Genomic DNA, 24111 nt, shown 5'->3' on the forward strand with positions numbered 1-24111 from the left:
TAGACTCTTAACAAAATTATTTTGGAATAATATGATCCATCTATTAAAAAATTTGCTAAATTGTAATGAAATTAGTTTTGTAGAGTTTTATTGGTAATTGGTGGAAATTTTAAACTATTAATAAATTTATTTTTAAAAAATATCTTTACTCGTGATGGTTAAGTGGAGAAAGACCGTTACCAAAAATAATACCGTTACAAAAAATAATATCGTACACAAGAAGAAAAAGTAATTATAATACGAAAATCTTTCAAGAAAAAGATAGCATTGAAAAAATGAAAAAAATTATATCGTACACAAGAAAAAAAGTAATTATAATACAAAAATATTTCAAAAAAATGATAACGTTGTAGAAAAGATGAAAAAAAATGATAATGTTGTTGTTAGTAAAGGAGATAATAAATGATATGATATAATTACATAATTGAAATAATAAAGACAGGAATTATAACGATGATAAAAAGGATGATAATAATAGTAATAATAGTTAATTCTATTATAAAAAAATTATGTAAAATTTAAAATTTTAAACAAATTATTAGGCCATCACTTTTACTTGCTCTGGTGCTTTATTCATACAATTTGGGTGTGACCAAATAAGCTCTTCAACCTGTCTTAACTAATACCTCAATATAGTTTTTATTCGTGTTTTGATCTTTTTATTCACAAAATAAAGAATAAAAAATGAGAATAGAGTTTTTTTTTTCCTTTTTTGAAAAGAAATCTTTGACAAACACTGTCTTTGATTGAAAAAAAAAAAAAGGCACTTTGTCTTTGTCTCTTCTGGAGATTTCTTGCATTGGCAGCAGCAACTTTAGAATCACACATCCCCCACTCATTCAGTACCATAACACAAACCTCAGCCAATAAACAAAAATTTAATTAATAAAAGAGGACGAGAGAGGAAATAGCCCCAAAAACATTGACGCCATCTCTCAATAAAACAATCAATTCCTGATCCATCAAATTCAAACCTACCCTACACATTGCAGTATTGCACAACACAAAAACCCTAACTTCAGAATCCCCCTTTTTTAATTAACCAATTATAATAAAAAAACCCCCACTCTCTTGCATTCAACACTTTCAAGCACAAACACACTAACCCCACTACACACACTCTATTTCTTTCTCTCTCTAACTAGATTTTCAACAGTGTACCTGTCGCCTTCAATTGCAACTTTCTACCACTAACCCCTTTCCCTTTCCCCATTGGGCATTATAAAAATTAGGGCTTTTTGGGTATGAATCAAGTTGCTGGGACTAACGACCCAGAGGGCGAGCCCGTGGCTCAGTCTCAAGAACCGGTTTCAAAGGGTTCCGAAAAGTCTGAATCGATCACTGTCAGTGGTGAAGATCAAGAGGTGGCGCCACCTGAGGACAAGGTTCCCATGGCCGTGGACCATCCAATAGACGAAGAACCGGTTGGTCCCGCCACCGTTTTCTGCATCACGCTGAAGCAAACGAAGTCGAATTTACTCCACAAGATGAGTGTCCCTGAACTATGTCGCAATTTCAGGTCTGTTGCGCTTTCTTGGGCAACCCAATTTATTGGAAATCTTGAAGGTTTTTTATTTAGTTTTCTTTCTTTCTTTCTTTATTGGGGTTCCTGAATTTGCAACTTCATTGATTCTAGATGGTACAATTCTCACCTTCTCCAGTTCCACTTGATGACAATGTTTGGTAAAGTAGTGTTTTCGATATATAGGATTCTTGGACTAGTTAGGGTCAATGAGTAGTTGAAGCTTGGAATTCATCACGTGGCACAGCTTTTCTTAATTTATGCTCGTTACAAGCTAATGACATCATCCAGGGGGGGGGGGGGTAGTTAGCGAGCTAATTTACTAAATTTAGATGGTTGATAGTGGTTTCAAAGTCAATATTTTTCGGTACAATCAATTTGTTTATGATCTATTTTTTCTTGCAGTGCTGTTTCTTGGTGTGGAAAACTCAATGCAATAGCTTGTGCAGCTGAAACGTGTGCAAGAATCCCAAGGTTTGTGTGTGTGTGTGTGTGTGTTTCATTATTATCCATTTGGACATTTCCTGCCCGGAATTCATAGACCACGTGCTAGATTTTTCATTTAAGAGCAAGAATGACTGTGTATACAAATACTAATTGGAGGAAAACTTAAGAACCTGTAAAATTTGTTCAAACCTTACATTTTTAAAATATATAATTCTTTAAAACATGCCATCTTACCCTTCTCAATCATATGTTGATTCCATTTTTATTACACTGGTGTACTGACGCGCAAGTGTTTGCTTTTGTTGACAATTTGTAATTTTTAGTGCTTATTTGTAATTTTCTTACTTATCATTTTTTTAGTTCAACTGCAAATCCACCATTTTGGATTCCAATACACATTGTAATCCCAGAGAGGCCGACCGAGTGTGCAGTGTTCAATGTCATAGCAGGTATCTTGATGTCATTGCTTAGTTTCTATTATCTTGAAAGATGTATTTTTTTAGCCGCATGTATTGCCAACTAGCTATGCAGTTTGCGATTAGATTTGTTAGGGCCTGTATCAGATGACAACTTTTTGTTATGTTCTTTTGGTTTCAAAAATATTCTGTTTTCTTGATTTCAATACTGAAGTGGTACATTGTTTTTGTTCAGTTCTGGTTCTGGATTTCAAGTTTCTGTTACAAAAATGGTGCAAATATGAAATGTAATGAAAACTATATAATATTTCTATAATAGCTGTTAAAACAAGAACTACTTGAAATTTTTTCTGAAATCAAACTTAGTTGTTCTTTTGGACATGTCATTGGTTATGTTTCATCTGCAGATTCTCCTCGTGATTCTGTCCAGTTTATAGAATGGTCCCCGACCTCTTGTCCCCGTGCATTACTGATTGCAAATTTCCATGGGAGGGTAACTATTTGGACTCAACCTTCTCAAGTAAGTAAGAACTATCCTTATCATTCCTACGGATACTCTATTGTCTTCTTTCTTTTCTTTTCCCCTTTTTTTTGTTTTTTTGTTTTTTTGTTTTTGTTTTTTTGTTGGGGGGGGGGGGGGGGATAAAAGAAGAATGCTATAAACATAATAAAAGAGAAAAAGCAAGAAAAAAGAAAAGCTCTGAAGGAAGCTCCTATCAAATATTAAGTGCATCTTTTCTGTTCATCATAAATACGAGTAATTTATCATTGGTTTTCCAGTTGTAAGAGATAACTAGAGTTTTCTATTTGCATGCAATATTAATGTTACCAAATTTACTTAGACTTCATAATTTCTAGTCAAATTCCGTTTATGTAAGGGAGACCTCGCTATGCATTATGTGGCTTAGGCACTTAGCTTCACAAAATAGCTAATGTAATTGATTTAGCACTTGTAGCTATTAGTTGGTTGATTGTCTCTGCACCTTAAACTTTTCCTGACTTGTCTTTTATACATATTTGCTTGTGTTGTATGTTTGTTTCTCTGATAGTATGTCCATTTAGGGGCCACCTAATCTTGTACGTGATACTAGCTGCTGGCAGCGTGAGCATGAATGGCGGCAAGATATTGCAGTTGTTACAAAGTGGCTATCTGGGGTGTCTCCGGTATGTGCGTTTAACTAGTCTTCTGAAAATGTTGTATTCAAACTCTCTGTAAATTTCTTTTGATAAATGATAATGTATTCTAATTTGCCATGTGTATGAGTATGACTTTACCCTTGAACCTAGGTTATTTTCACTCTGTCCTCAGTGTCCATTATTCTGTAGGATAGATAATAGTTTCAAATTCCATAATGAATTCGCTATTTTATTTTGCAAAATGATCTTAAGTATCAGTTGAGAGATTGTTAGAATAAATTATTCACCAATTAGAATTTTTGTGCCTTTCTGTTGTTTACCCTTTAAATTGACAAAGGTAATGTAGTTTGGTTTCTCTTATTACTATACCTTCTCTTCTGGTATGTTCTTCTTGTGTGATTAATAATTAATTTCTTCCATACTGTATTACTGTTGATCCCATGCATAGCATGTAAGGATGCTCTTGACGAGTTTCCGTATCAATTTCTCGCAAGATTCTCTCATATTGAGTTGTTTCTTTAGTTATATTGTTCATTCTGTCTGTCTGTACTTCTGCGGAGTTTCTATTTCTTGATTAAATGACTATCGAATATATCTGATGATATTTTTTTATAAAAATAGAAAAACGAAAAATTGTGTGCAGATCTTTTTACCGATCTTGAGTGATTTCTTTTTGTACCATATTTAAAAATTGAGTAGTTGCTAATCTAGAGTGGTTTGAATGGAGCACAACTATCATCAGTTACTTCTTTTCTAATCTGTGCAATTTGCAAAAATCAGTATAGGTGGCTTTCATCCAAGTCTAGTGCTCCTGCCACTTCAAAGTCAACATTTGAGGAGAAGTTTCTTTCACAGCAATCTCAAACTTCAGGTCACCTATCTTGTTTTCATTCTTTTTCTTTTTGGGTACATTGGGGATGGGACAATTGACTTCAAGGAGTACAGAATGTCCCCACAACAATTCCTCCAAGCTTTAGAATTTTTGCCACAAGTCACTCTTCAGTTTGATGGTTTAACCTATTTTATTTTAAAGTGTGAATTCGAGCTTCTCAAGTTTATATCTTTTAAATTATCTTAAAGTTACATTTTAGGTGCCATGCCTAACAGTGGAGGAGAGTTGTGGCATGGTGGAGGATTGAAGCTCCAACATTGTTATTCCACCAATGTTTTAACCACTTGAGTCAATTTAGTTACATTTACTTGTTATAGTCTATTCAGGGATTGGGTGATGGTCTGGTACTATCACAAATTTTGTATGGTGATAATGATAGTTATGATGGCTAATGCCATGATGATGATGAGTGAAATTTCTTTTCTCCATTTAGTCGCATATTTGTTGGCAACTCGTTATATGTGTAGTCAGCTTTATGTTATATGGCAGTATTATTCTCCTATATCTAATGCATGCAGTTGTTCTCATTTCAGCTAGATGGCCCAATTTTCTCTGTGTCTGTTCTGTGTTCTCATCAGGCTCAGTTCAGCTTCATTGGGCCCAGTGGCCTCCTAGTCAGAATGGTGCAACGCCTAAGTGGTTTTGCACTAGTAAAGGACTCTTGGGTTGTGGGCCCAGTGGCATTATGGCTGGTGATGCTATCATAACAGACAGTGGCGCCATGCATGTAGCAGGTGTACCAATTGTTAATCCATCCACCATTGTTGTTTGGGAAGTCACTCCTGGACCTGGAAATGGTTTCCAAGTAACTCCGAAGACAAGTACTACTTGTGGTGTTCCACCTCTTAGCCCACCCAATTGGGCTGGCTTTGCTCCTTTAGCTGGATATTTGTTTAGTTGGCAAGATTATCTATTATCTGAAGCAAAGCAAGGGAGAAAACAGACAGAACAAAACCTTGGTGATGCCGTACCCCTATACTGTTCACCAGTTTCAAATTTTTCAGCATATGTGAGTCCCGAAGCTGCAGCTCAATCTGCAGCCACCACTACATGGGGTTCTGGTGTAACAGCAGTGGCTTTTGATCCTACACGTGGTGGTTCTGTCATAGCCGTTGTGATTGTTGAGGGTATGAAGTTGATTCTGTTTTATTTTTCACCTGAAAGCAAGTTTCAGATTGTTCTATGCTATGGTGTGCTTACATCTGAAAATGACACACCACAAATCTTTACTAGTAACATGCTAAAAGATTACAGCTGATTTGTGCTAATTTGCCTTGGAATCTGGTGTTTATTAGTTAAACATATAAAGTAACCCTTGTGTTGTGTTCAATCCCATCTCTTGTCTGCTGAAAAATCAATTAAGCTGTTATGAAACAAAATAATTTGAAGATAACAAGAAGATAAATTTGAATGTCAAATTACTTTCTAGTGGAACAGATAGAAGGTATACCAAGTCCCCTTCCCCTTTGACACAGTGGTACCAGTCTCGCACTATTCATTCCTAGGTAAAGCTAATATTATTGTGTGTGGATAATCCAGAAGTATCTATATATACCTCTATTCTGTGATAGCTATGCTGTGATGCATATTTATCTGAATTTTATGATAGGTTTCATTCCTTTGCACTGGTAGTTGAACCAAGACATTGACAAATAATTGATTTACTTGCACAGGACAGTACATGTCGCCATATGATCCAGATGAGGGCCCATCAATTACAGGGTGGAGAGTGCAACGCTGGGAGTCATCTTTACAACATGTTGTTCTGCATCCTATATTTGGGAACCCTACGTCTAGTATGGGTGGACAACCCCCTATGCAAACTGTCTGGCAGTCCAAAGTGGACCTAAGCATAGCACCAACAAATGATTTCAAGAATCATCAGGCATCTTCAATTGGAGTGGCTTCTGATGTGCAAAAGACATTTGACTCTGGTTCTGATAAATCAAAAATGGTCAATTTTGATCCATTCGATCTACCAAGTGATGTTAGGACACTTGCCCGAGTTGTTTACTCTGCTCATGGTGGTGAAATTGCCATTGCTTTTCTTCGGGGTGGTGTCCATGTCTTTTCTGGTCCAAATTTTGCACCTGTGGACAACTATCAGATTAATGTTGGATCTGCAATTGCTGCTCCTGCATTTTCTTCAACTAGCTGTTGTTCAGCTTCTGTTTGGCATGACACTATCAAAGACCGTACAGTATTGAGAATAGTTCGGGTTCTTCCTCCTGCTATTCCTGTTAGTCAAGCCAAGGCCAATTCATCGACTTGGGAGCGTGCAATTGCTGAAAGGTGATTTCGAAAATCCCTTTTAGTAAGCATCTTAACTATTTACTAATTGTACAACAAACAACAACAAAGCCTTATCCCACTAAGTGGGGTCGGCTACATGAATCAAACGACGCCATTGTGCTCTGTCATGTATCATGTCTACAGAGAGACCGTTTACATGTAGATCTCGTTTGACCACCTCATGGATGGTCTTCTTAGGTCTTCCTCTGCCTTTCGCCCTTTGTCCATCTTCCATCTCATCCACCCTCCTGACTGGATGTTCTATCGGTCTTCTTCTCACATGTCCAAACCACCTGAGACGCGATTCAACCATCTTTTCCACAATGGGTGCTACTCCAACTCTCTCCCTTATATCTTCATTCCTTATTTTATCCAATCGCGTGTGACCACTCATCCATCTCAACATCTTCATCTCTGCCACACTCAGCTTATGTTCGTGCTCTCCTTTAGCCGCCCAACACTCCGTACCATACAGCATAGCCGGTCTTATAGCGGTGCGATAGAATTTACCTTTAAGTTTTAAAGGCACTTTTTTGTCGCATATAAAACCAGATGCACTCCGCCATTTTGACCAACCTGCTTGGATCCTATGATTTACATCATGTTCAATCTCTCCATTATCCTGTATGATGCACCCAAGATACTTAAAACTTTTAACTTTTCGTAAGGTGTTCTCTCCAATTTTCACCTCTATATTGGAGTTTTCCCTTCTTAGACTGAACTTACATTCCATATATTCCGTCTTGCTACGGCTTATGCACAGACCATACACTTCTAGAGCTTCTCTCCATAACTCCAACTTCTTATTTAGGTCTTCCCTTGACTCTCCCATAAGGACGATATCATCGGCAAAAAGCATGCACCATGGCACAGGCTCTTGGATGTGCTCTGTGAGTACTTCCAAGACTAATGTGAAAAGGTATGGACTTAAGGATGATCCCTGGTGTAATCCTATACCAATAGGGAATTCCTCTGTCACACCACCTTGAGTCTTCACACTAGTTGTGGCCCCATCATACATGTCTTTAATTGCCCGAATATATGCGATCCTTACTCTCCTCTTTTCTAAAACCTTCCATAAGACCTCTCTTGGTACCCTATCATACGCTTTTTTCAAATCAATAAACACCATGTGTAGATCCCTTTTATTACTACGATACCTCTCCATCATCCTTCTTAATAGGTATATCGCTTCAGTGGTAGATCTGCCTGGCATAAATCCAAATTGGTTCTCTGTTACTTGTGTCTCTTTTCTCAACCTCCGTTCTATCACCCTTTCCCATAACTTCATAGTATGACTCATAAGCTTAATCCCTCTATAATTTCCGCAACTTTGTATATCCCCCTTATTCTTGTAGATAGGTACCAAGGTGCTCTTTCTCCACTCATCAGGCATCTTCTTTGACTTTAAAATCTCATTAAAAAGTTTGGTTAACCAGTTGATGCCTTTTCCTCCAAGACCCTTCCAAACCTCAATCGGGATATTATCAGGTCCTACTGCCCTGCCATTTTTCATCTGCTTTAGAGTCTCTTTTACCTCGAAGTCTCGAATCCTTCGATAGTAGTCCAAGTTTTGATCTTCTTCCCTTGTGCATAATCGACCAAGGCTCGGAAGAGTCTTCTGTCCCTCATTAAATAACTCGTAGAAGTAGCTCTTCCACCTTTCATTAATCTTCTCCTCTTGAGCCAACACCTCTCCATCCTTATCCTTTATGCACTTAACCTGATCCAAATCTCTCGTTCTTCTTTCCCGGCTCTTTGCAATTCTATATATACCTTTTTCTCCTTCTTTCGTGTCCAAAGACTGGTAGAGACCCTCATATGCTTTTGTTCTTGCTTCACTTACAGCCACTTTTGTCTCTTTCTTAGCCGCCTTATATTTTTCCCAGTTATCTGCATTGCGGCATAAAGACCACTCTTTAAAGCATTCTCTTTTTATCTTTATCTTTTCTTGTATACTCGCATTCCACCACCAGGACTCCTTGTCTCTTGGTCCTATTCCTTTAGATTCACCAAAACTTTCTTTTGCTGTTCTTCTAATAACTTCTGCCATCTCCCTCCACATCTCTTCCGCGCTTCCATTCCCATCCCACCTTGCCTCTTCTCCTACCCGTCTTAGGAAGCTTCTTTGTTCCTCACCTTTCATCCGCCACCACCTCGTCCTTGGGTTTTTCGTATGATGTCTTTTCCTCAACTTTTGCTCAACGCGAAAATCCATGACGAGCACCCTATGTTGTGTTGTCAAACTCTCTCCCGGGATAATTTTACAGTTAATGCAAAATTTTCGGTCGACTCTCCTCAACAAGAAGAAGTCGATTTGAGAGCTTGTCATGCCACTCTTATAGGTTATAAGATGTTCGTCTCTCTTTTTAAAACATGTATTTGCGATGAGAAGATCAAAAGTTGAGGAAAAGTCCAAAATAGTTTTACCCTCGGCATTGATCACCCCGAAACCATGGCCTCCGTGAATACTCCCATATCCAGTCACTTCTCTCCCAACATGGCCATTTAAATCTCCTCCTAAGAAAATCTTATCTCCCAAAGATATGCCTTGAACCAAACTCTCTAGATCCTCCCAAAACCTTATCTTGTGTTGTTCGTCCGAACCCACTTGCGGTGCATAGGCGCTAATCACATGGAAAGCACCTCCCTCCACCACAAGTTTGATAGAGATGATCCGATCTCCCACCCTCTTGACATCAACTACGTCCTTCTTCCACTGCTTATCCACAATTATTCCAACTCCATTCCTATTCTTCACCTTTCTTGTATACCAAAGTTTGAAACCAGAAGAATCCAACTCCCTAGCCTTTGCACCAACCCATTTCGTTTCTTGTAGGCACATAATGTTAATCTTCCTTCTTGTCATGGTGTCCACCACCTCCATGGACTTTCCTGTTAGAGTGCCTATGTTCCATGTCCCAAATCTCAACCTTTTGTCGCTTCGACCTTTACCTTTTCCTTTGTGAACTAGCTTATTTACCCTCGTCCGTTCACGAAAACGCGAGAACCCTTGCTCATTTAACACTACATCCGGGCACCGATGCAGCGGCTCTTGCTTTGACACCGTACTCGAGCCATACGGCGCGTTACTTCCGGGTAACGACCTAGCTTTAGCGCAATAATGTCTTTGATTCATGTCATGGGGGGTTCGGCTATATTTTTACGTTGGTTGCCGAAGACCTAACACAACCCTCCTCCTTTATCCGGGCTTGGGACCGGCTATGTACCGCAAGTGTAACATAGGCGGAGTTTAACTATTTACTAATTGTAAATTTATAAATTCTACCGTTTTCTGCAGTCATATAAAGGAAGTTCTGATTTTTCTTTCATCAATGATTTGCACGTCTATGCTAACTTATGTTTCACATACAGGTTTTGGTGGAGCCTTATGGTTGGCGTTGATTGGTGGGATGCTGTGGGCTGTACACAGAGTGCCGCCGAGGATGGTATTGGTAAGTAGGTGCTTAGTTATTTTTGTCTGCTTCAAGTTGTGCTAGTTAAAGAGAGAAAAGAGTATTTATTTTCACTTCCATAGTAAATCTCTGCCGTCTGCATAATATGCTGTTTTGTTAGTGTTGTGTATACTGACACGTTCTTTTTTTTTTTGGGGGATTCTTCGTTTCAGTTTCACTTAACAGCGTTATTGCAGTTTTGGATGCGGATTTCCATTCTCTTCCTTCTGCTCAGCACAGGCAGCAGTATGGTCCAGTATGTTACTATTGCACTTTCCCCATTTCAGCATCCTCTTATTGGCATGCATAGTTTATATAATTTGTTCCTGAATTTCACCATTATTGTGAGCAGCAGATGGTTATATAAAAAACTAGTCATATAAAACAATACACTCTGGTTTTGAATCATTTAAAATTTTGCTTGTCCCTGTTGGTTCCAGAAATCCGCTCCAGTGCACTTTTCAACGAACTTGCAGCCATTTCTGTTTAACTACCTTCAATGCTAAATGAACTTGGTTCTATTTATAATTGCAGAGTCTAGACAGGATAAAGTGTAGGCTACTGGAAGGATCAAATGCCCAAGAGGTCAGGGCAATGGTTCTGGATATGCAAGCTAGATTATTGTTGGATATGCTTGGAAAAGGAATTGAGTCTGCTTTGGTAAATTCTTCATCTTTAGTGCCTGAGGCATGGCATGCATCTGGTGAAACGCTATCAAACATTGATCCTGAATCAATGGCTATAGAACCTGCGTTAATTCCTACTATTCAGGTCTGCTTTCTTTACTATTTGGAAACTTTTCTTGCTTTATTTTGTTTAACTAGAATATCTAAAAATGCAATTTTCTGGTTCACTGCTTGATTCTTTCCACTCTCATCAGTCATCATTGCTTTGTTCACTCTTGCCATTAATAAATTTTCTGCTCGTTTCAATTTCTGCAGGCTTATGTTGATGCAGTTCTTGATCTGGCTTCCCATTTTATTACACGATTGCGTCGTTATGCAAGTTTCTGTCGTACACTAGCATCTCATGCTGCAACTGCAAGCACTGGAAGCAACCGCAATGTGGTTACCAGTCCTACCCAAAGTTCTGCAACTCCTGCAACAAGTCAAGGTCAGTGTGATATTTTGTAGTTGAGAAGGTCTTCCATAAGTCCTTATAGTTTAAAAATTGTTGGTTTCCTATAGTATTGAAAACATGTTCATTGTGGTCCACTAATCCAATCTATTTTCAGGTCCCTGAATTAAAATATTTTTGAAACTCTAGTTTGGTCTGGTATCATTTTGAATCTACTGTAGAAATGCAAATTTGGTGCTTTTCTTCTAATGCAAATAACCATCTCATCTTGAATTGCTGTTTTATCGTCACCACCAGCACTGCTTTATTGTGTATTTTGCAATTCAAACTAAAATGGTGACAATACTTTTCAGGAGGTCAAAATGGGACCACCAGTTCCATGGGGAGCACACAGCTGCAAAGTTGGGTTCAAGGGGCCATCGCCAAGATGAGTAATCCAACTGAAGCAGTGTCCAATCCAACTCCTCCCCCCATCAGTGGTCCTTCGCCATTTATGCCTATCAGCATTAACACAGGAACATTCCCTGGAACACCAGCAGTTAGACTTATTGGGGACTGTCATTTCCTTCACAGATTATGCCAACTGTTGCTATTCTGCTTTTTCTTTCGGCGAACACAACTCCCTCGCTATATGGGGGTTGCAAATAGAACCACTGATCCCACTGTACAAAAGCCTCAACCAAATGCTTCTGCTACTGGCAAGACAGAGGAGACTACAAAACCAGTTTCAGCTGTAGTTAAGTCAGATGATGGTCCGACAGGTCGGGGTGGTCAGATTGTGCCTGGGATAAAAGCAGGTGAAGAAACGGCTCCTGGGCGTTCAAGAGTAGGAACTGGGAATGCTGGCCAAGGATATACATTTGAAGAGGTATAAAATGATAGTTTTTCAGTTTATCTTGATGACTCTATTTTTTGTGATTGTGATGTTAATTGTTTTCAACATTTTGTGTGGGAATTTCTTTTCCCCAGGAGATTGTAAAATAGACTGTTTCTTAGTTCTTGTACTAATGATACAGGTCAAGGTGCTTTTTATGATACTAATGGATCTATGTCGCCGGACAGCTGGGCTGCAACACCCTTTACCAGTTTCCCAGGTGGGGAGCAGCAACATTCAGGTTCGGCTGCATTATATTGATGGGAACTACACTGTACTGCCAGAGGTTGTGGAAGCATCTCTTGGCCCACATATGCAGGTAACCTTGTGCTCTTCCTATTCTTTGAAATTTAGTATTTCCTGGGAGACAATTAAACTGGTGGTAATTAGTATTTCGTGATATGGGTTCAAGTTTGTCATGCTGCTTAATTAATGATTTGCATTGATGATATTAAAGTTAATGAGTGGCGCTCGAAAGTGTGCCCATTATCTTCCTTTGTATGAAGATTCCCTTCAACGGAAAATACTTACTCTGACTTAAATGATATGATGCGATTTATTAGATCATGTTTATGTTTTAAATTTTAAGCTTTCAATGTCTGTGTAGTTGCTTTTGTTGGCCCTGTACTTCCTCTGTTTTGGTGCCTCATGATTTATTTTGTCGGATAACATCTGTGAATGACCCTGCCTAAAATGTTATATGCAGAATATGCCTCGTCCCAGAGGTGCCGATGCCGCTGGTCTTCTACTTCGTGAACTAGAACTTCACCCTCCAGCAGAAGAGTGGCACAGGCGGAATATGTTTGGTGTACCTTCATCTGAATCAGAGGACGTGGATTTTGGAAATGAAGCACCGAAACTAGTTACTTGTGACCCACTTGATTTCAGTTCATCGGAACAATGTGATGTATACTACGGAGCCCAGCAGTTATGGCCAAGGAAGCGCAGGATGTCCGAAAGAGATGCTGCTTTCGGGTTGAACACTTCTGTGGGCTTGGGAGCTTATCTTGGCATAATGGGATCTCGACGAGATGTTGTTACTACAACGTGGAAGGCTGGCCTCGAAGGAATCTGGTTCAAGGTTAGAAAAGAAGAATGATTTATTTCTCAATTGAGTTTTACCAATAATTATTAACTCTACAACTCAGGAATTCCAAAATATTTGTTGTATCATCAATTTTTCATGTGAATGCAGAGATCTATTTTGTAAATTCTCTAAATGTGAAATGCTAGTATAGATTCTGAAACAAGGTCATTTCAGCTTGAGCTAGAAATCGTTCAGATACCCTGTAGAAACTAGAAACCATAGGACATTTTTGCCCTTAATTTTTAAAACTCTGGATATATTGTTTGGTCTACAAGGATGTTTAACATCTCTTCACATGATAAATACCCGGCCAATTAACTTTCAGAATTATGTCTCTGAAGTTCCTTTGTATATATACCTTCCAATAGATAGGAGAAACATTGCCAATACCCAAGTGATGGAGATATTCAGAAATTATGCATGGTTAATCTCCTTATTGTATTGTATTCTGTATATTCTATTGCATGATTTTGTTTACATGTGTGGTGCAGTGCATAAGATGTCTGCGTCAGACCTCTGCATTTGCTTCCCCTGGAGCTCCTAGCCCTCCTAGTAACAATGACAAGGAGATTTGGTGGATCAGCCGCTGGGCGTATGGCTGCCCAATGTGCGGTGGAACATGGGTTCGAGTTGTATAGAGATGGCTTCCTTATCCTTGTATTAGAACTTGAGTTCAATCTGGAGAGTATTGTGGATGAAATGTATAGTAGAGGGGTAGATTTTGTTGCCAATTATCATCATGTAGCTTTTTTTGGAGGTCTAACTTTACTTTCTTGGGTTTGAGTGGCTGTTTTGTTGATCACTCTGATGGGTCAGATGTTCGGAAATTAATTCAGGAGAAACCTCTGCTTTTGAGGTTCTCTGACCCCCTTGATTTGTACTATGAACACATCAGTGGCTTGTGCACTGGAATATTTTTGTCAATTTGCCTAATAGAAACCATGTAAATTATTAGATTAGCTTCGCACTTTCTTGTCTTCATGAGAACTTCTACATTGACGAGATTTTTTTTTCCGGAGACTATTTACTTATTTTCGCAACACTACTAGTTGTTCTTTTTGGTAACTTAAACATTAGAAGTTAGTGTGTAGTTTGTTAATGGGGATTGTTGATTTATACGCTTTTCTAGTACAGTTAAAAAATTGATTGATTACGAAGAAAAGAAAAATGAAAGTAAAGTTATCAGTTAGATAAATAATTGTGTAGTGTAGTCTGATCATATCTAGGTTAAAAAAAAAAAGAAAAATTTACCAAATAAATTCTCTTAAATTAACTGAGATTACAATACATAAACGTTGTTGTAGCACTTAAGATTAGTATGATTTTTCGTAAAAGTACCACGAACAAATGCACTAGGTTTACGTTGGATTCCTGGATGGTAATTACTAATTAGTATCGGTTTTGGTTTTGAGCGAAAAAGTTTTTTTTTTTCTTAAATAAAGTATTTTTTATTTAATTTTAAATCTATTTAGGTACATGTTTTGTAAAAAAAATATTTTTATTAAAAAAAGTGTTTTTTTCAAAACTAATAATACTTTTTTTAAAAAAAGTAGAAGTAAAAGATATTTTTAATATTTAAACTTTTTAAAAAAAAATCTGTTTAAATATAAAACATTTTTTTAAAAAACTAATCCAAACGGACCTAGTCTTGTAAACCAGCTCAAATGAGCAAAATGTATAAGCATATCTCGTGAAAAATCAAGAGGATCGATGGAAAAAAATTGGAGACCATTGGGGACCCCAAAGGTCCATTCTGCAATATTTTTTATATTGGATCATTACTCCTTGGGCTAAAAATGTTTTTGATGGCCCATCGTGAAACCCATTAGTTCATAGACGTTGGAGAGTACCAGTCCAAAACAGAAAACGTTGCACCGTAATGCACACTACTACGCATCACACAACAGAAAATAATAGAGAATACTAATAATAAAAAAAAAAAAAGCAAAATAGCAGAGGGGGAGTGAGTTTGTGATCTGGTTTGGAAAACGTTCAGTCTGAAGTTGAAGAACAGAGAAGTGAGGAGCAGAATTCAGCATTTGAATTGAATTGAAGAGAGATTAGAAGAGAATAATCGAGATGAGTCAAAGCGGAGGTGGATCTCACTCGCTGGCGTTTCGCGTTATGAGGCTATGCCGGCCTTCCTTCAACGTCGACCCTCCCCTCCGCCTCCACCCCTCCGACCTCTTCGTCGGCGAGGACATCTTCGACGATCCCCTCGCCGCCCCTTCCCTCCCCCCTCTTCTCTCTCCCGCCACCTCCTCCCCTTCCCCCGACCCCAACTACCGCTACCGCTTCCTTCTCCACCACTCCTCCGACGCCATGGGCCTCTCCGCCCTCCTCGTCCTCCCTCAGTCCTTCGGGTACTCTCTCTCTTAAATTTTCTCTATTCAATGTCACGTCTGACGAGTCGCTCACTGAAACTTGGGATTTCATTGCTGCCTGCAGTGCCATTTACTTAGGAGAGACATTCTGCAGCTACATCAGTATTAACAACAGCTCCACTTTTGAAGTCCGTGACGTTATTATCAAGGTCCTTCGTTATTGCACTCTTGATCTGCGGGGTTTTTACTTTAATTTAATCTATTCTTAATTCGATTGATGATTTAGGTTAGTGAAATTATTCGAAACGGTTTGTGACTGGCAGGCTGAAATTCAAACAGAGAGACAGAGGATTCTTCTTTTGGACACATCAAAATCTCCAGTTGAAACGATACGTGCCGGTGGCCGTTATGATTTTATAGTGGAACATGATGTCAAGGAGCTTGGACCTCACACGTATGTTCTAATTCCCCTATATACTTCCCTTGTTTCAGAATGTGGTTGCTTTGGGATATCTATTCATTGATTTGATTGTGGCCTCTTGTTAGGCTGGTCTGCACCGCATTGTACAACGACGGTGATGGTGAGCGTAAATACCTTCCCCAATTCTTCAAGTTCATTGTTGCTAACCCACTATCTGTGAGGACGAAGGTATTAATCTTGTTCCGTGTTAAATGGTATTAGTCGTGTATGAATGAAATCATGTCATTAGATGCTTCCTGATTGTTCTTCTGGCATTTAAATGACTGCTGCTTTTGTTGGAAATCTTTTTGCAGGTCCGTGTTATCAAGGTATGTTGATAATTTGAATGTTCTATTCAATTGTAAGTGAATATCCTTCCCTTGATAAAATGCTGATCTTATTTCACTGAACCTGGTCAAATCAAAATGTTACATTGTTTGAATAATTGGATTTTGTATTACTTCTATGCATGTCCATGTTCTTAACTTCTTATAATGGGAGAGTATAATGAAATTTTAGATGACCTTCACCACTAGCGAGAAAATCCTTAATAGCATTATAGTCTCACCAAGTGCATTGCTTAGCTTCTAGTCGTATGAACACCTGTCATTGTAAACCTGCAGTAACCAATCACAACAATATTGTAGTTAAATCGTTATGTTGAAAATAATAATATTAGAACACCTCCCCTACCTGGTTTCTTTTCCAGAAAAAGCATTCACTTGTTTTGAGATACCCTACTTTGGATTTGCATATCCATGATATTTTGTATGTTATCAGCATTAGGTGAATCTGAATGCCATGTTTTCATCTTCGATGGAGACTGGAAATATGTCAGCTCTGTAAATTGAAGTGTTCACCCCTACCTAAACTTGTGCATCAAATTATGTCTTGATGGGTGTCAGGAAACTACCTTTCTGGAAGCTTGTATTGAAAACCATACAAAGTCAAACCTTTTCATGGACCAAGTCGATTTCGAACCTGCACAGAATTATACTTCGGCAACTCTTAAAGGTGATGGGCATCATTCTGAGAGAGAAAGTCTTATAAGGTCAGTATTATGCATACTGTTCTGCATGAAGCATTCCATAAGTCAATAAACATCAAATTTGTCTAATATTTTCACTAATACTTCTAGGGTCATCTAGGGTAAATATATTTTCCATTTTTATTCTTTGATTGATCATTATTATCATTGATTATTAATTATGAGGTAAATTGAACTTTCAGAGAGACATTTAAGCCTCCAATATTGATTAGATCTGGTGGAGGAATTTACAACTATCTCTATCAATTAAAATCATCAGCAGACAATTCTGCTCAATTAAAGGTTGAGGGAAGTAATGTTCTTGGTAAGCTCCAGATAACATGGAGAACAAATTTGGGGGAACCTGGTCGCCTGCAGACCCAGCAGATATTGGGGACTGTAAGTGCATTTTCTTTGTGTTCATGTAACTATATAATCTATGAGGGGTCATTCATGGGCATGCCTTCAATTTCCTAAATTATGATCATATTCTTTAATCTTTTCTCTTCATGCACCAGGAGTTTTCCTCACACATGTAGCATGCACACGCTAGATAGTCGACACAGATGTCTTACTCTTTGGAATTGTTTCTTTGCAGCCAACAACAAAGAAGGAGATCGAGTTGCAGGTTGTGGAGGTTCCGTCTATCATTAACCTTCAAAGACCATTTGTGGTAATTTGTAGTCCTTTGGTGTCTTGCTCATTATGCTACTCGTCATATAAATAGAAAACTACTGCTTAAATTATATAGGTTTCTTTGGGCATTGGTAGTTTTTCTCTTACTGAGCAGGTATTGGTGAATATTGGTTAGCAACTTCTGACCAATTACCATGCCCAACTTTTATTATACTTCCTCCCCCCTCCCCCCCACAAAAAAAAAAAAAAAAATGGATGCTGAGGTTGAATGTTCATTTGTTGCAGCTAAAACTGAGCCTTACAAACCAAATAGATAGAGAGATAGGCCCATTTGAAGTAAGCTTATCTGACAATGGATCATATGTAGAGAGAGCTGTCATGATTAATGGCCTTCAATCAATGGTAATGTATTTGTTTGCTTTCATCTGTGCCTTTGATTGCCAGTATTATCCCTATATTTATCTGTGATACATGGTGCTTATATTTTAAGTATGTTGTATCATATTCATAGCTTATGTTTGGAGTTTAGATGTTGCTATATGCTTAGTAAAATGTTTTAAATGGATCATAGAATTGCTAATATTTAACTAAGTCTGAGCTTATGGCTTTGGGTCTATCTACAGGTTGTACCGCAGGTTGAGGCTTTAGGATCCACAGAGCTCCACCTGGTATGAATTTAAATAATTTTGCTTACATTTGTCGGATATTTATGGGGAGGTAGTATTGAAATCATATTACTGAACAATTTAGTCACCTTTAGCCTACTTTATTATAAAAGATCTTTCATTATCTTCACTCTCAGCTATTTTTCTTTTTTCATGAAATCCATTTTTTCTCTTAACTACTAGCTTATAATGATTACTACCGGTATTACGTGTTTTGTACAAATCACTAGTTGCACCTCTATATTTTTCCCCTCCTTCAAAATAACTTAGGGTTTTTGATGGTGATGTGACAAAAACAAAAGTAGTTGACTTTACAGTTTACACTAATTGGGGGCAAGAAAGAATTTACAACTTATGCTTCATTTACAGTGACATACTTGGGTGTTTGATGCTTTTAGCAATCATGACTTGTGCAGAATCTCATAGCTACTAAAACTGGAATTCAGAGAATTTCGGGCATTACAGTGTTTGACTCTAAGGAGATGAAATCTTATGAACCACTCCCTGATTTAGAGGTTAGTTCTACAACTTGATTATATTTCGTCGGCAGTTACAGTTTTACTTGTAATGACTTAGGGTCTCCACCCCAAAATTTGGATAACACTCTTTACTTATATTGAATGAACCATTGCAGATTTTTGTGAACATGGATTAATATTTTGGATGGGAAGTGGTTGTCATTGCCATTTTTAATCTTTCTGGAACATTGGTCAGCTGCACTTCAAAAATCATGTTTTGTATCATCAGTAGGTATCTTGTCAGATCAGCCATGTCCTCCATTGCTGACTCTATGATGCCCATATGCTTAGATTCTATTCCAGCTATGGCCAACAACTCTAGCCTCTTCATCAAACCACAATTTGTTCAAGGTTGCATTTTTTGAAAGGGATGGGTTCTTGCTTTTGTAGGTTAAAGGAACTACTTTTTCCCCCCTATTTCAATGTCATTAAAAACCTTAATTCCTGTAACTCCTTACTTCCTTGTACATGGTGTACATCATGATTTTTCTGATAATAGAATATGGGTCACTATACTAGTTTAGATATCTCTTAACACACGTATAGTTCATTTTATTGTTTATGACATTGAAGGACATGCTGAAGGGCACTGCCATTTGCAAACTATAATTTGCATATGGACAAGTTATTATGGCATAACACTTGGAACAAATGTATTTTCTAACAGATCACAGTGATTATATGCCGAAATTTATAAATTAAATTTAGATTGCATAATATATTAACAAAGTGCTGCATGTATCCGAAAATATTAACTAAAATCAATAATGCTAGAGAACCAAAAGATAGTTTCAGCTAAAAACCAGCCAAATGCCTTTGGGTGAATTCAAATCTCTACGCGGATGGTGTTTATGTTAGGGTGTTTATGCTAGGTATTAGGATGTTTCTTTTTCTTTGTAAATTAGATAATTCTAAATCTGTTTTCTGATTTATCATGTTTTAGGTATTTGGAGAGAGAAGGAGGGTGAAAGACGGAAGCTAATTGAATCAGTTTCCGTGATTCACGTTACAATGATACTGAACGTATCTCCTCCTAATTTGAATGTGGTGAAATATTTAATAACTAATATTTTAAATAATAAATAAATAAAATTAATTACTATATTTATAATTAATTAAGTTCTATTTTATGCTGATTTGGAGTTGGTTCTATATACTTTTTCATGTGAAAAATATACAAAATTGTATCAAATTGTATCCCAAATTTAAGTGTTAATCCGGTTATTGTTTTGTTGAAGAAAGAAAAAAATGTCATAGTAGAAACTAACGTAACACGAAGTTCATAGAAAAGGAGCATTTTTCAATTGAGTAAATACCTAAAACTTCCTTTGAAATTTTAGTTTCTCATTCTAATAAATGACCAACTAAATCCCATAAACTCCACATACATTTCCGTTAATTCCTTGGCAAAGTGCCATTTAAACGTTGCTGATGTGGAACCTCATTTTTCTCTTTTTCTTACTGCTATTTCTCTTTAAGCTGAATAGCTTTAAATAAGGATTTAAATAGGGGTTTCAATCTTTGTTAGTAATTGTATTCAGAATAACAAGTAGAAATACTGCTTTATATATACTATTGATTCTTTTAATATATGCATTTTCGTAGCTGCTCGTTCAAATTGAGAAATCTACCATCTAAAGAAAATGTAACACCAGAATCATGCTGCAAAGTACCAAATTCAAACACATGTTTGCCTAAAAAGAAGAAGAGTATTGGATTATATTGGTTAATTAATAATAATTAGGCTTGTGGGCCCCAGACAGCCCAGTTGGCTTCACTTCCAACACGTGGCATGATAGACTTCCTTGATTGGGAGTCAACGAGGAAAGTGGCCCCACACATGATCCCCTCACTGTCAACCCTTGGCATTGCCTTCAGCTTCCTATTTGGATGCTCATAACTCATCAGTCCATGCCCACTGTGAAACATGCACCCTGCATGCATGCACCATTCCAAATACATACATTAATTATTGTTCCACACATGTATGTGCAAAGTAGAATACAACAACTCTTGATTTCAACATATTATACCAACCAGAGGGAAATGGTGCAAATGATTTAGCACAGCTTGCTTTAATAAGCTCCTTGCTATCAGAAATAACCACAGATCCATCAGCTGCAATGCCCCAGAAGAGTCCAATATCTCCATTTGAATCCTGCTCCAACAACATAAACAAACACATTATTTAATTTGGGTGCATTATAGATGGATATTCAGAAAATGGTGGTGGGTCCTTACTGATGCAACAAAAATTGTTCCATTCTTGTCATCATATATGACAAATGCAAAACTGCCATCAAGCTCTTTGAGAACCTGATCAGCAGGGTATGGACCCCTATCACGTAGTGTCCTATAAGCTTCAATTGTAAACATGGCATCATTGCTTCCCTTTGATAGTCTATACTGTTTTATGAGCTGGCTTAGGTTGTTCAGACCTCCCATGAATGCACAGTATATATTGTCCAAACCACAAAACATTCTGTGTCACAAACCTTTCTATCAGAAATACAATCTCAATAGTCAATATAATATAATGTTTCTTTCTTTTTTGCTTTGATGTGTAAATAGCATTCTTAATAATATATGCATACACAGAGAACATAAATATTGGTCAGAAATTTTAGATCCAATCCTTTCACAAAATGGGTTTCTTTCTTTTATAAATTTAGTTCACTAGTTTCTAACAATTTTGAATATTGAGTGATAGGTGTATGCATACCCATGATGAACTGATGGCTTTTTTGATGGGGAATAAGCAAGAAGAGCATCATTTCCAAAATTCATGGAGAAAGCATTGGAAGGATCACATGACATGAAATGGTGAAGGATCTCATTGGGAAGCATAGAGTTTGTGGATGAATCCATTGAAGCAGGGCTGTTGAGCTCTTTTGGTGGATCAACCAAACTTCTTTTGAAAATAGCCAACATCCTTGCCTTCAACTGAGGAATATTATTATGATTGTAATTAAAATTGTTAATATTAATACTACTTTTATTGTTAGTATCAGACTCCAACAATGTCACCACATTTTTCTCTTTTTTCTTTCCTCTAAGGAGTGAATACACCTTCTCAATGAAATGCACCAATATCAACAAACCAATTAACTGCAGAAACAGAAAGTAGATCATGAGATATAATTATCTCAGAGATTTATCTTAATTTAGATAATAATGAACAATGAAGTGTACACATGAATAATGAAGAAACCAATAGTAAATGTAGAGAGAGGAGGAAGGAGAAAGAGTGAAAGAAAAAAGCATTACCAAAATGAGTAATGAAGATAGCTGCAGATAGAGAAGACACTAGAGAATGAGATTTAACGATGACACCTTTGAAAACGGAGAGTGAGAGTCATTCAATGGTGTTTAGTTTAATTATATATAGAGGGGCAGAGAGAGATTGTGTCAAGGTGGCAATTTTATCCAAATCAAGATAAATAAAGTAAATACATTATAATTAGAAGATTCAAGATAGAAAATGTTGCCGAAAATGGATATGCTTAATTGCTTATAATAGAAAAGCCATAGTAGTAACTTAACTTTATTCTACTTGAACCAATCAAAAGAGAAGAAGAAAAAGAAAGAAATAGTATGCATGTCTGATGTCTCTACAGAATTATTTTGTTGAGTTGTTATATTTGGGGGAAAAAACGCTTGTAAATCTCTTTATTTTGCAATAATTAGCAGTCATTTTGAATAATATTTTGAGTTTAATATTAGGTGATTTCTTTTAAACTTATGCTAATTTTGTGGGTAAGTTACTCTTACTTATGTGTCATCATCACAACCATTGATCAAGAAAAGTTTTTAAAAGTTCATTAATTGATGTACTGTAAAAGTCAAAGCTCATAATGAATGTATAGCATGAATATACTACATTGTAATGTATGAGTAGTTGTTATATATTAATACTGTATAATGTATTGGAAAAAATTTACAATTAAAATTTCTACACTCTAAATTGACTTTTTAACACAAAAAATCGTTCTTTTGTTCCTCAAACCCTTCTTTTGTTCCTCAAGTTCAACATGCATTTCTGAGAAAAAGAAGACACACAGCCATTAGTCACCCAACCCTCATTTTTTGGCTTTCGTTCTATACTCTCCAACACGTTATTCAACTCCAGGATCTAGGCACACAACCACTGACCCAACCCTCTTCGTTTTCTATTCTTCACTTCAACCACAGGTTCATTCTATTATCTATGGTTGCGGGAGCCATCACTGAAACTCTGTGATTGCGGGAGCCATAATTGGAACTTGTTTCCATCGGCTAGGCTCCGGCATCGACTTAGATGACGCCGAAGGATGACCTCTGTGTGCTTGCATGTTGTGAATTTTGTGTACCTAGTAGGTTTACATCTGATCGCGAACAAGCTGTTGCAGGTGGAAGGGGTTTACCACCCCCATTTCTCAGCCGGCTACGAATCACGTGCGTGTGCTTAATTAAGATTGTCTCCCTTCAGAAGTTCAGTTCTTTACTCATTGGATTTCAAGCTTTGGTTGTCATCAAGGTATCTCCGTTTCAATTTTTTTTAATAATGGAGGTTAGTTTAATTTTAATTTTAATGGAAGTATCTATCTTTTAAACATTGCTCTGTTTATGGTGTTGGGTTTAGATTCTGAAATTAGGATTTTAATTCACATTTGCCAGTTGTATGCTGTGGCTAGGTTTGGGGCATTGAAATTAAAACGTTATACTGGACTCTTAAACAGTTGGCTTAGGTTAAGAGCCTTGGTTCCGGTGACTGTAGTTTTTTTTAAGGAGTTTAAGTTAGCTTTATGCAGTTGTTGTCATTGGTTCTGTTTATTCACATTTTGGTTAACCAACCTGGATTTTAGCAGGGGTAAAATTATGTCAAGAAACGAGGATGATGTGAAGAATGATTCTAATAATAATTTGGGTGATGATTTCGATTATCAACCGAATGCAGAAGATGATGCTGAAGACGACGATGTGGATTCGCTGGATTCTACTAGCAAGAGTGAAGAAGTTTGTGGTGTAAAAAGAATAGCGGATTTAATGGTGGAGGATATTTGGAACCTGGAGTTTAGGACAGAGGATGAAGCTTGCCAATTTTATAACGCTTATTCTTGTTGGCATGGATTTGTAATGAGGAAGGACGACGTGGTTAGGGATAATCAAGATAAAATCATTAGTAGGCAACTTATTTGCAACAAAGAGGGTTGGAGGAATATGAGGTATCTTGATCTGGATGATAGATCAAGGGAGGCAAGGTCACTAAGGTGAACCAAGTGTCCAGCTCGGCTTAGGGTAAA

At 37.3% G+C, this 24111-nt stretch overlaps 3 protein-coding genes across 6 annotated transcripts; 2 read left to right on the forward strand and 1 right to left on the reverse strand.

Annotated features, from left to right (window-relative positions):
- The first annotated feature begins 880 nt into the window (after nt 1–880).
- On the forward strand, nt 881–14166 carry LOC112791453 (mediator of RNA polymerase II transcription subunit 16). Of its 3 annotated transcripts, none has more exons than XM_025834298.3 (16): nt 881–1519; nt 1928–1996; nt 2330–2418; nt 2793–2905; nt 3448–3549; nt 4303–4393; nt 4948–5541; nt 6088–6706; nt 10082–10161; nt 10335–10417; nt 10696–10932; nt 11103–11274; nt 11592–12106; nt 12255–12431; nt 12819–13193; nt 13691–14166. In XM_025834298.3, exons 1-16 carry the CDS (start codon nt 1245–1247, stop codon nt 13835–13837), a joined length of 3738 nt encoding a protein of 1245 aa, XP_025690083.1. In that variant the 5' UTR covers nt 881–1244; the 3' UTR covers nt 13838–14166. The 3 variants fall into 3 exon arrangements, with proteins under 3 accessions (XP_025690083.1, XP_072083237.1, XP_025690085.1); XM_072227136.1 differs by having other exon boundaries at nt 3477–3549; nt 4308–4393; XM_025834300.3 differs by having other exon boundaries at nt 977–1519; nt 4308–4393.
- A 904-nt stretch (nt 14167–15070) lies between these two features.
- LOC112791454 (uncharacterized) lies at nt 15071–19944 on the forward strand. 2 transcript variants are annotated; one of them, XM_025834301.3, is made up of 12 exons: nt 15071–15562; nt 15648–15732; nt 15847–15977; nt 16070–16172; nt 16298–16312; nt 16889–17034; nt 17214–17409; nt 17609–17683; nt 17932–18048; nt 18270–18314; nt 18728–18826; nt 19773–19944. In XM_025834301.3, the coding sequence occupies exons 1-12, from the start codon at nt 15279–15281 to the stop codon at nt 19809–19811; spliced, it is 1335 nt and encodes a 444-aa protein (XP_025690086.1). In that variant the 5' UTR covers nt 15071–15278; the 3' UTR covers nt 19812–19944. The 2 variants fall into 2 exon arrangements, with proteins under 2 accessions (XP_025690086.1, XP_025690087.1); XM_025834302.3 differs by lacking the exon at nt 19773–19944 and adding an exon at nt 18946–19364.
- A 428-nt stretch (nt 19945–20372) lies between these two features.
- LOC112791455 (uncharacterized) lies at nt 20373–22008 on the reverse strand. Its single transcript, XM_025834305.3, has 4 exons — nt 21552–22008; nt 21071–21311; nt 20867–20987; nt 20373–20763 (listed from the first exon to the last, which is right to left on the reverse strand). Exons 1-4 carry the CDS (start codon nt 21959–21961, stop codon nt 20570–20572), a joined length of 966 nt encoding a protein of 321 aa, XP_025690090.2. The 5' UTR covers nt 21962–22008; the 3' UTR covers nt 20373–20569.
- Between the last annotated feature and the right edge of the window lie 2103 nt (nt 22009–24111).

Source organism: Arachis hypogaea, chromosome 3 (genome assembly GCF_003086295.3).
Source record: "Arachis hypogaea cultivar Tifrunner chromosome 3, arahy.Tifrunner.gnm2.J5K5, whole genome shotgun sequence".
NCBI classification, from domain to species: domain Eukaryota; kingdom Viridiplantae; phylum Streptophyta; class Magnoliopsida; order Fabales; family Fabaceae; genus Arachis; species Arachis hypogaea.

Excerpts from the sequence above, each read along its gene's own strand:
- LOC112791453 (XM_025834298.3), top strand. The coding sequence starts at position 1,245 with ATGAATCAAGTTGCTGGGACTAACGACCCAGAGGGCGAGCCCGTGGCT. Across the intron at positions 5,542-6,087 it reads AGCCGTTGTGATTGTTGAGG|GACAGTACATGTCGCCATAT; the intron begins GTATGAAGTTGA and ends TTACTTGCACAG. Across the intron at positions 6,707-10,081 it reads GAGCGTGCAATTGCTGAAAG|GTTTTGGTGGAGCCTTATGG; the intron begins GTGATTTCGAAA and ends TTTCACATACAG.
- LOC112791454 (XM_025834301.3), top strand. The coding sequence starts at position 15,279 with ATGAGTCAAAGCGGAGGTGGATCTCACTCGCTGGCGTTTCGCGTTATG. Across the intron at positions 18,049-18,269 it reads TTAATGGCCTTCAATCAATG|GTTGTACCGCAGGTTGAGGC; the intron begins GTAATGTATTTG and ends GTCTATCTACAG. Across the intron at positions 18,315-18,727 it reads GATCCACAGAGCTCCACCTG|AATCTCATAGCTACTAAAAC; the intron begins GTATGAATTTAA and ends TGACTTGTGCAG.
- LOC112791455 (XM_025834305.3), bottom strand. The coding sequence starts at position 21,961 with ATGATCTACTTTCTGTTTCTGCAGTTAATTGGTTTGTTGATATTGGTG. Across the intron at positions 20,988-21,070 it reads GAACAATTTTTGTTGCATCA|GATTCAAATGGAGATATTGG; the intron begins GTAAGGACCCAC and ends TTGTTGGAGCAG. Across the intron at positions 20,764-20,866 it reads ATTTGCACCATTTCCCTCTG|GGTGCATGTTTCACAGTGGG; the intron begins GTTGGTATAATA and ends GCATGCATGCAG.